The 10,971-nt window shown below is 40.1% G+C and overlaps 2 protein-coding genes across 2 annotated transcripts in view; one reads left to right on the top strand and one right to left on the bottom strand.

The window, feature by feature from the left end:
• Positions 1-10,971, bottom strand: part of LOC138058908 (uncharacterized) — a 66,063-nt gene that overhangs the window by 29,927 nt on the left and 25,165 nt on the right. The gene's annotated exons all lie outside the window — the stretch shown is intronic.
• Positions 9,833-10,814, top strand: LOC138059549 (D(1)-like dopamine receptor). The gene has a single exon (XM_068905191.1). The coding sequence runs from the start codon at positions 9,960-9,962 to the stop codon at positions 10,812-10,814; it is 855 nt and encodes a 284-aa protein (XP_068761292.1). The 5' UTR covers positions 9,833-9,959.

Here is a 10,971-nt window from a genome sequence, read left to right as displayed (position 1 = left end):
AAACCTGATAGCGTTAAAACGAAAATTGAAAACCTCGGGAGAGACAAACTAACTATGTGACCGTTAGAAAGGTATTAGATAAATACGAAAGTATTACGTAACATGAAAAGATAAATGAAAGAAAGAAAATACTTCGATTATATCTCGTCTTTTTTATTTCATTTTCTGCCCTAAATTGAGCGCCGTTCCTACCATTGTCATTTTTGAGGAACTATACACACCCCCGTCATATTAAAAAAGTTGAAATAGTCAAGAAGCGATTAAAATGACGCGAATTTTATTTTGAGATGACGTTCTCGTTGCCGTAGTAAGGGAGCTTTAGCAACGACAACGGCGACGGCAACGAGAATGTTACAAATTTGCATATTTAGGGGCAAAAACAATAGGGAGCTTTAGCAACGACGACGGGGAACGGCAACCAGAACGTCATGTAAAAACATAAATTCACGTTATTGCGATCACTTCGCGACTATTCCAAGCCTTTTAATATGACAAAGGTGTTTCAGTCCCTCAGGAATGAAACCGTCACGAGCGGCGCTTCATTTAGGGGAGAAAAATGAAAATTTATCTCCAGGTGCTGACGTTCTCCATAACACTTCAAACTTGGTAATTCCACGTTGTTGCTTTGCTGACGACGGCAAAGAAATGGACAAAAATGAAAAACGCACGTGCAGAGCGTGCAAAGCTATTGTTTTTGCCCACTAAATATGCAAATTTGTGACGTTCTCGTTGCCGTCGCCGTTGTCGTTGCTAAAGCTCCCTATTGACACAAAGACTTCACGTCAAAGATCGCATTTACATTTCCTCACTAATAATCACACCACGAATGACATTTCGCTTTATTCCACTATAAATCATAAAATCCACCCACGATACCGATACGCAAAGCTAGAGAGGCGATATCTCATCAACCAAGGGTGACACCCTTCAACCCCCTTTACTTAATTGGCAGTTAAAACAAGCCTATACTAGTAGAGATTTTTTCAAGAAGCTGTCCACGCAACTTGTGACAGCCCCTTCATATCTGACGCTAAGCGTGAATGTGGGGCGGGTATAACTGGGTAATGGCACGGACCTTGAATTTTTTTCTGAACATCTTTCACGAATTCATCGCCACAAACCGTTCCTTCACGACGTGACGTAGGGGGACTTCACCATAGCCCGGTTGTCCGCGCTGCCTGGTATTGCACAGATTTGTTAGGTTCAACGGCTTCAGATTATTGTTGTCAGGTGCTCGCCTCTTCTTGCGAAATGGGCCCTGCCTTTTTCCTCAGCAAGCTCGATTGGGGAAATTCTGTCTCGCGCGACCTGCAGTGGTGAGATTAGCTTCGCTTCTGAATCTTTAGTTCAGGACGAAGCAGTTTCGAACGGGGTTTACGGAGAGAATTCAGTTGAAAGCTTTCAAGTACATGTTCCTGGCACTCCTCCATCCATGCTTAGTTCAGCTTCGAAATTCCCCGTCGCACTATTCGTAGGAGAATCGGTGAGTTTACTCGGTGTCTTGATAATAAATCGGCCAACGACGCCAGTTCACATTTTTTAAATTCTCTGTTAACTGGCCGATTTCCAGATATTTTATGGCAAACAGCTTTTCCCTGACGGGTTAGCGTGTCTTTACAGATTCTTCGTTTTATTTTGGCCTGTTTGATCGCATTTTCCTTTGCTTCTGTCATTGTATATCGTCTTAAATTCTACTTGCGAACCTTGGTAGCCAGAAATCGAATGATCATCATTTTTTTCGCAAGAAACCAAGATGATCCGTTACCGAAGAATATTATTCGATCCGAAATTACAATATACAATATCATCTACTTAACTAAATCAAGTGGTAACACAACGAAACATAATACAAAAACGAGTGAAACGGCGATGACTAATATAAACGTTTAATTGTGCCTGCGGTCAATGGTCGTGCAATCTCAAGCATGTAACATCCAAAAGCCTGTTCTATCCATGTAAAAAACTAACAAAAGTAAAATCATTGACAATTACAAACAATGATCACAAACTTCCTTCTATGGCGATTTCTTAAACTTTCCTTAGTCGGGATAACCATAAACAGTGCAGCAGGTAAACAGTAAATCACAGGCCGGAACGTGTCCGATAGAGATCTCAGGTAAAAAGACCAAACTACTCATTAACGTTGCAACAAATCCATCATTTTTACATTTCCGTTGGGCGTGTACAGGGTTTTAACTATGAATTTTTGACATAGCTCTATGTTACGCACGATAACATTCACGGATACAGCGAAAAAGATGTCGCGTCAACCTACCTTGCCAAATTTGGCTTTTTCATTTTTATACTGGTTGTTTGCCTTTCTGCTTAAAAACAAAAAATGTTCAAAATAAAAACGGTCTTGACTGAATTTCAGCCTAACGTATGTTCTTAGCATTTTCTGAATCTCAGCCTTGGAAAAACAAGGTCTTTATTGGAAAAACTTTACATTTTCTTATTGGAAAGAAATATAGAGTGGTATAGCCGTAAAGTTAAGCTGAGAGAGAGTTTCCAAGAAACTATCCACGCAACTTGTGACAGGCCCTTCATATCTCTGCATATCTGACGCTATCGTGATTTGCTACGGGCATGGCCAGGATCTTCATTTTTTTTCTGAACATCTCTAAACAAATTCATCGCCACAAACTGTTGCACGACGTGAGCTGGGGGCCTTCACCATAAGCCCGCTTGTCCGCGCTGCCTGGGGGGAGTGTTATTGCACAGTTTGCGGTCCCTGACAGATTTGTTGGGTTCAATTGCTTCATATTATTGTTGTCAGGTTCTCGCCCTTCTGTGCATCGGGCCCCGCCGTTTTCCTCAGCAAACTCGACTGGGGAAATTCTTCTGGCACGACGTTCGGGAGCTGATGGATCAGCTTCACTTCTGATCTTCAGCATCTTGAAAACTTCCGTTCTGAATTGGCGGTTCAGGACGAAGCAGTTTAGAACGGGGTTAAGGAGAGAATTCAGCTGAAGATTTAACTGCGACCAAAGGAAATATGTGCTGGTACGCAGCATTGGAACAGTTTCTCCAAGAAGAAGGCCAACGACTGATGGAATATAGGACATTAAAAATACTGTTGTCAATATAGCCATCGCCCTGCCGATAGTGTTCTCGACTTTGGCTACTCTCAGAGCAGAGATTTGGTTGCCATCGTTTCGTCTTCGGTTACGTACGGAAATATAGGCCGCACTACAAAATACAAAATGAGAGCCACGCAAATCAAGGTCTTGAAGGCCGAGACGATTTGAAGGATACTTCCGTACTTATTGGGGACCTTTCTGGCAGCATTCGTTGAGAGAGCAAGAAGCCATGCACCAAAAGCCAACCATTTAACACGAGCTTTGGTGATTAGGGTTTTGTACCTTTTCCACAGTTTAATCGCCACGAATCTGTCAAAAGCAATGATGGTCAGATGATATAAGGACGAGCTAACTGCACCATACAACACTGCAATGTTGACCCACGCTAACTGACAAATTCTGATGCTCAAGTCCTTACGAAGGAGGAGGACTTCATAAAACGAATTTACAGGCAAGGAAACGGCGCCAACGAAGAGATCGGATGCAGCCAAGCTAGCTAACAAAATGTTCGAGTTCTTATCCAATTCTCTTTGTTTCATGACAGCGACGATGATCAAGATGTTTAAACATACGGTGAGAGGGCAGGCGATACACTTGATGAGGAGAGAAGAATACAACTCGCTTGTCCCGGTTAAGATCCATGTGTAAGCTGAACAAGAAAACGTCGAGGACGTTTTCGTAAAATGGAGTGGGCCAAGGTTAGTCTTGTTTAAGCTCATTTCGATGACGGCCAATAAATGAAAGCTTGTGACTTTCGAAAGATAGAAGTGCTATCATTCGTGTATAAACGGCACTTCAAATATACATTGACTTTCGTGGGCTCGCAAAGCTCTGTAAAAATGAATGAAGCACTAATTGTCCTTCCTTCACCTTTCGAAGATTTGTGATCTGTGAAGATAAAGGCCATGCCAACAATGACTGGAACAAATTGAGCGTCACCACCATTCATTGAGTGCTAAGATTGCTTGGATCATAACCGGCGCAAAAGCCGAAAATGAGAAATTGATAGGAAATGAAGCAGTGCTCTAAAACAACAGCACTTCGAACGGCTCAAGACAGCAAGCAAAAACGTGCTAGAAAAAAATAGGACAACAAAGAAAAGTTTGCCGAGTAGATTCATGTTGATATTCAGTGGAGAACAAAGAGAGCATCTCTATGGCATGAAGCTTGTGAAAAGACACTATGGCCCGTTTTGAACGTCGCATTTTACATGTGCCGAATCTAATGCAAATAAGAAAAATCTATTGTTTTCGCTCACTGGCATTAGATTCGGCAGATGTAAAATGACACGTTTAAAACGGGCCTATGTTTAACTATTAACCTTGCGGGTGAGGTTTTTTTTTTTCACAGCAGGGACCAGAGATGGAAACGTGACTACGAATTTCTTGTCTTTGATGCTCTCTGTATGGTGGCTATTAAACGTTGAAAAAAACTGTGCCGTAGAGGGAAAATGACGTTCCCGCAAAAGAGGAGTCAAAGTAAATATAGAAGACACCCAAGGCAGAAAATTTACAATTAAAATACTTAAGGAAGTCGTGAGAAAAAACTTGAGGGGCACAGAAAGTTCGCAGCCTACAAGGAAGTTAAAGGCGGTTAAAGGATCACAAGGAAAAGTGAGCGATTCAATTACTTCCTCAGTAGTGTGGTGCAGTCATGAGAGAAAAGTTCTTTTCTCAATTTGTTGGCACAGCTGTGAGTTTGTTGGTGTTGTAGTCTGTTCCGAGAGTTGAAGGACGAAGTTAAAGGATGCTTAACGATTAAAAAAGGCAAAAAATGAGCGACTTAATTATTTCCTCCATTGTTTAGCGCAGTCGTGAGAGAAACGTTTTTTCCTCAATTGGTTGGCGCAGCTGTGAAATTGTTGCTTTTGTGATCCACTCCGGGACACTTTTCTCCAGGCACTCAGTTGCTTTTCCCCTCTCATCAAATACCTGCATCTGATTTGCTCAGGCTTACTGAATTAAGATGACTGAACACGATTTTTAAGCACTTACACTTCCATTTCTTCCACATTTATGCATTTTTTGCTTGGAACCTAAAACTGATAAGTGCTACCACGAAGGTTTCCATTTTTGACAGTTAATGTGCTCCGCTGGCTGTTACCGTCGTTACGCATCTAGATCAAAACAAGGCCAAAAGGATTCTTATTCCTCATTTATGCAAAATTCACTCATTGGTTTTTTGCAGCTTTTGCTTACTTAAAATAATATAAATAAAGAACATTTATTTTATAGATACTGATGAAATACTAGGATTTTCCTTCTTACGGAAAAAAATTATATCTTCAGGGCGTGCAGTGAACATATCATTTTTATCTTTCACCTGTGAGGATGTAGGTGTCGTCATGGTAACTAACAAGATTAACCAATAAAACGCGAGCTTCCCCTTTTTTGTTAGATACTTGTGTTCGAATTCTGTAACATAAATCTTCTCTACTATTGTAACATTTTTATTGCACAATTTGACCTTATTTTGATTTCATATCTTGTTTCATGTTACACAACATGCATGTTTTAGGGGTTGGTGACCACTTTTTCCACCATTTCGAAAATGAATAAAACAAGTTGTTTTTAATACAGCAAAGAAACACATCAGAAGCCCACATATAAAAACCTAGATTTTTCCAAGTTAGACTAAATTTGTTCTTATTTCCACAAAAGATATCTAATCTGTGATAAATATGATATGACTGATTTCCTCTGATGAGGACGCTGATACCTTTACATTTCAATCAAAATCATGAAAAAAAAGTTTTAGACAAGATCTGTGCAGCTTAAAATTTGTTCCAGATGCTAGAAATTTCAAGGTCATTTAAAACCTGCTTAATTTTTTTTGGCTAAACTGGTTCTTATGTTAGGGGGGTCTAAAATGAGGGGTTGAATCTATTTTCTTTTTTTTTTTTTTTTTGTATTTTATTTAACGCACATAAGGCAGAAAATTTACCATTAAGATGCTTTAGAAAGTCGTGAGAAAAAAACTTGAAGAGTGCAGAAAGTTCGCAACCTACAAGGAAGTTAAGTGAAAAAATTAGCAAAAAAATGAGCGGCTTAATTATTTCCTCAATTGTTTAGAGCAGTCGTGAGAGAAACGTTCTTTCCTCAATTGTAAGGCACAGCTGTGAGTTCGTTGATTCTGTTTTTTTGCTCAACTAGGTCACCGTTACTGAACACAGTTTTTAAGTACTCACACTTCCATTTCTGCCATATTTATGCATTTTTTGGTTGGAAGCTCAAACTTAAATTGATCACTAATAAGTGCTACCATGAAGGTTTCCATTTTTGACAGTTATGCAGGCTGTTACCATGGTAACGCATCTGGAGTAAAACAAGGCCTAATGCTTATTCCTTATTTATGCAAAATTCACTCATTAGTTTTTTGCAGCATTTGCTTACTTAAAATAATGGAAATAAAGAACGCGCAACAGCTGTTACCACAGAATTTCAACGGACGGATTTTTCATAATTCACTGGTAGAAGTTTTTTGGTTAAATTTCTGATTTTTTTTTATAGACGACTTATTTGTAGTTGGAACTATTTTAATTCCGTATTTCTGCAAAATCTAATGACGGGTTTGAGAGAAATTTGGTAATAAATCTCAAATTTTTGAGCGAATGCGCATGCCCAGTACTATGATTTTGCTGGTTTTGCACTTCTAAAGCACCGTGACGTTTAGTTAATGGAAGTGAATTTAGACCGCATTTCCAAGACCATCGCGAGAAGGAGGAAAAAGGTTTTCGCCTTATTTGTTTTGTTTTTCAAAATCCGCGTCGGTCTTTAAAGAATACCGCTAACCGCGGAAAAACTGTGTTCAGCCACCTTTAAATAATTTGAATCAATTCGATACACAGTTTCCGCAAATAGTGAAACAATTGTGCGCGGTTAGATGAGGTTGACAATTTTATTAACTCATCAATAATGTTTTAACCGAAGGAGAACTCATCCTAATCATGTCAGTCGCCCGTGTTGTGCCTCGGGTATCGATCGTGATGTCATACGATTTCAGCGTTTGGGCGCCATCCTGGATTGGCTGTCTGGCACACATGGCCTCGATCTCATGTGACAGTGTACAGCTTGCCCAAGGAAAAATACCGATAACTAACAACTAGTGGCTAGTGGTGGATATTTACCTCGCCGCTTCACGGCTCGTTAAGCATCCACCACTAGCCACCTCCACTCGTACTCGGGCTTTCCAGGGGGAACGTCCAAGGTTAAATTTCGGCTTTTTTTTTTTTTTTTTTTTTTTTTTTTTTTTTTGCGCTCAGTCCACATATGTCGAGAAATGACGCTAATTATTTGATTCACGCCCAATTTTGGCATTCAACACGAGGTGTCCTTTCAAGTCTAAACCTTTGCTACCTATTTCTAAATTAACGGTTAGTGTTATTTTTCGATCAGGGTAAATGCAACAGTTAATCGTTAGCTGAGGAGCAGCATGTTGGGGGACACTTTGTGATGTTAATTCTCTGTATTCCAGAACCAGGTTGCTGACCAGCAGTTTTGGTTAAAACAATGGTTTGCTGGGGGTCCTCATTCTCGCGGGCTCAGAAAACCTGGTTGTGGTCACTATTATTTAAGGTTTTTCGTATTCCGAGACACAAGGAGGCGGCGTGGTCCAGTAGTTCGGGCGTTGGGTTTGCACGCGGTTGTCCCGGGTTCAAATCCCGTTCTGACCTCTGTGGCCCGTTTCTCGAACGTCCCGATAACTTTTCGGGACCCAAAAGCCATTTGTGAAATTGCCAACCTCTTGTTTTTGAAAGCCGACCTTTTAACCTGCTTTCAAGGCAACAAAAAGAAAAATTACTGTGAAGTTTGATTACTTAAATCCTCTCCGTCCTTGAGATAAAAAGGGAATAGTGACACCCGAAAATGGCACGTAAAGTTTCGGGACCTTCGAGAAACGGGCCCCTGGTTTGGACTTTTTTCCGGTTGTCCTGGATTCAACTCTACCACACTTTGTAAACAGCCAACTGGTTGCCTCCTGCCAGTTGGGGTTCTTAATCATGTTCCAGCCAAGTTTCTTTCACACTATTAAAAGTTGGGTGCCTGTGAACTAGCTTGATAGCTTAAGTGCACTTCCACTATAAACAAAGCATTTACCATTTTTTAACCATTTTTTAACCATTTACACAAGTGATGTTGAAGTTACAAAAAAGAGCAAGGAGACACTTCGAGACACTTACGGTGCATTCGATTGACCCTATTCTGGAATAAGAATACGTGGAGTGATGATTTAAACCATACGTTTCTGCGTTTTTAAGCGACAAGGATAATAAAGATATGTTTAAAATAGCATTTTAGCAGGTGTTTGACAATTCTAATGTAAATGTCCGTAAAAACGAAGGATTTCTGACTCCCACTCCACGTAATCCTATTCCAGAATACGGTGAATCTAACGCGCCTTTAATGAAATCTGCGTGTATTTCTGGACATATACACTGATAAAGAGGGAGTAGCCTCGAAACTTCTGGTTCACACTTTAAATTCTCGGGCGCAAATTTAAACTTTCCTTTACCAATCACCCGCAATATTGCGCCGCATAGTTTCTTCGAATTTATGTCATGACATGGATTTGCGCGAGGTTTAAGCCATTGCACGGAAATGGACATTGTTGAAAGTAAGCACGAATATGGTGTCTACACCGTTCGCGGTACACTGGCACACTACAGGGTGTTTCAAAAGTTCGTTCCGATTGAAAATTGCATTTTGTCTCAAAATTTTTTACGCCTCTTAGGAAATATCATAAAAAATAAAGGAGGGCATTCTAGTTACTAATATTTAAGTTATTCGATGTAAAATCAATAAGGAATAACATACTCAATTTTTTAAGAGGTAGTTATAGTAATTACTGAAATATAAGCGAACAAAACATCGGAACGAACTTTTGAAACACCCTGTAAAAGAGTGAGAGTTAAGAGAGAAACAAACGCATTTTTCGACGAGGTCTGTAATTTGCCTTTGCAAATAAAACCGATGAGACAGGATAAAAACATGGACTTTTTCAATGTTTGTGTTCATTAGTTTTTTATTCAGAAAATCATACATCCTAGCCTGCTAAAGCGGACGGATTTTTTAACGAGCGGACTGGGCTGCAATTGCAGGTGTGTCGTAATTACGGATTGTTCCTTCATTCAAGCAAAAAAAAGAGCAGGATGATGGAGCTTTCCTAACAACTTTTGAAGGGCATAAACATAACCCATTAGAGAGATAAGGTTTGAATGCCACTTTTGTACTTTATGCAAGAAATAAACACTGATCCTGGATGACAATTACGCGGATATCCGTTTCTGTAGGCCAGAAACTGCTGACTATCCTATCTCTATGGCCAACCATCTTTAAAATTACGGCTCGGCATCCTCTTAATAGATATTCATATCAACTGAATTTGCGTAATAAAGGTTATTCAAGTGTCCACGTCCGCTTGCTTAATGCATGGTTTTTAATGAAATCTCAATTTTTTCACTTTACCTCTTCCTGGACTCCTTTTCAACCATTATATCTCTTGCTATAAATAATATTGATTTGCGCACAATAGGAAGTTAAGATACACACAAACTTAATCGATATTGTGGAGCAGAACTAATTTACGAACGCTGGCCAACACGCGCACTGAAAGGTAAACTTTTCATCGCGCCAGAAGTGCTTCTCAGGGAAAAATTTGAAAAAGCATATGTGCTATCCAATGGAGTAGGTATGAACGACAACAATCACAGCTCGCGTGTACCTTTAATGACATGTTCACTGCGGATATGGATCCCATAGACGGTTTCGTATGTCAATTACACACCTGCTGTTTTCTCAAAACTTAAAAAAAAAACAAGAATTAAGGAAAGACCAGAAACGTAGTGTGAATTGAAAAAGATTCATTGCAGTTAGTTTTATCATGAACGCTTCTTCGAACACAGTCTCTGGTGCGTCGCCTCCATCTGACTTGCCCAAGGCTTTACAAACGACAGTCCTGTGTTGCACATTCCTGGCAAACTTGCTTGGTAACATATGCGTCTGTCTGGCCGTGACTCGAGTACGTGCCCTCAGGCAAAGGCCAAGCGCTTTGATCCTAGCCAGCTTGGCAATCTCTGACATCGCGTCCTTGTCGTTTGTTCTCTTCCGTTTGGTATGGCTATATGACTTGGAGGCAGCGTGCAATAAATACCAGTATTTCTTCACATTGGTAGTATCACTGCTGTACGTCAGCAGCATTCATATCTGTCTTCTCAGCTGTGATCGATATGTCGCCATCGTTCATTGCCTAAGATACAAGCAACTTGTCACCGAAACAAAGGTCGGACGAGCCTTGCTTGTCGCATGGGGGTTACCTCTTGCTTCTACAATAATCGTCCCTTGCTTTTATGAAAGCAGAGAACGAGCTCATTACACTGCTGCCTTGATTGGCTGCGCCGAGCAACACAACGAACCCAACGATGTCTTAAAGGTTCATGCCGTTTTCAACTTTACTCTTTTTGTTGTAATTCCGTTTTTGGTAATGATATTTGTCGACTGCCGAATCGCTAAGATTGCTTGGTCTCAAAACAATCGCATTTGGCCAGGTGAAAATCTGACCCCTGAATTGACCGAATTGAGAAGAAAGAGGAAAAAAGAAATGAAATGGATGAGGACCATAAGTAAGTTTGTGATTTATTTACTAGTGTATCTAACAGATTGTAGTGCTGCGGATGTTCTGTTTCTATTGATTCATGTACACTTTTTTTTTTATAAGAATCTTGTTTTTCCGGCCTAGGGTGAATTATACTCTTACTTTTATGCCGATTTTGGCCTGAAAATATTCTTGTATTATTGAATTTCTTAAATGACATTTACCTTTTAGAATGTATTGGGGTATCAATTACAAGTTTTTGGTGTCTAGATCTCTATCGCGTTACACTGTAAACGTGCTC

The sequence above is a fragment of the Montipora capricornis genome, chromosome 8 (assembly GCF_036669925.1).
Source record: "Montipora capricornis isolate CH-2021 chromosome 8, ASM3666992v2, whole genome shotgun sequence".
Taxonomy (NCBI): Eukaryota; Metazoa; Cnidaria; class Anthozoa; order Scleractinia; family Acroporidae; genus Montipora; species Montipora capricornis.
This window is presented reverse-complemented; position numbering and strand designations above follow the sequence as displayed.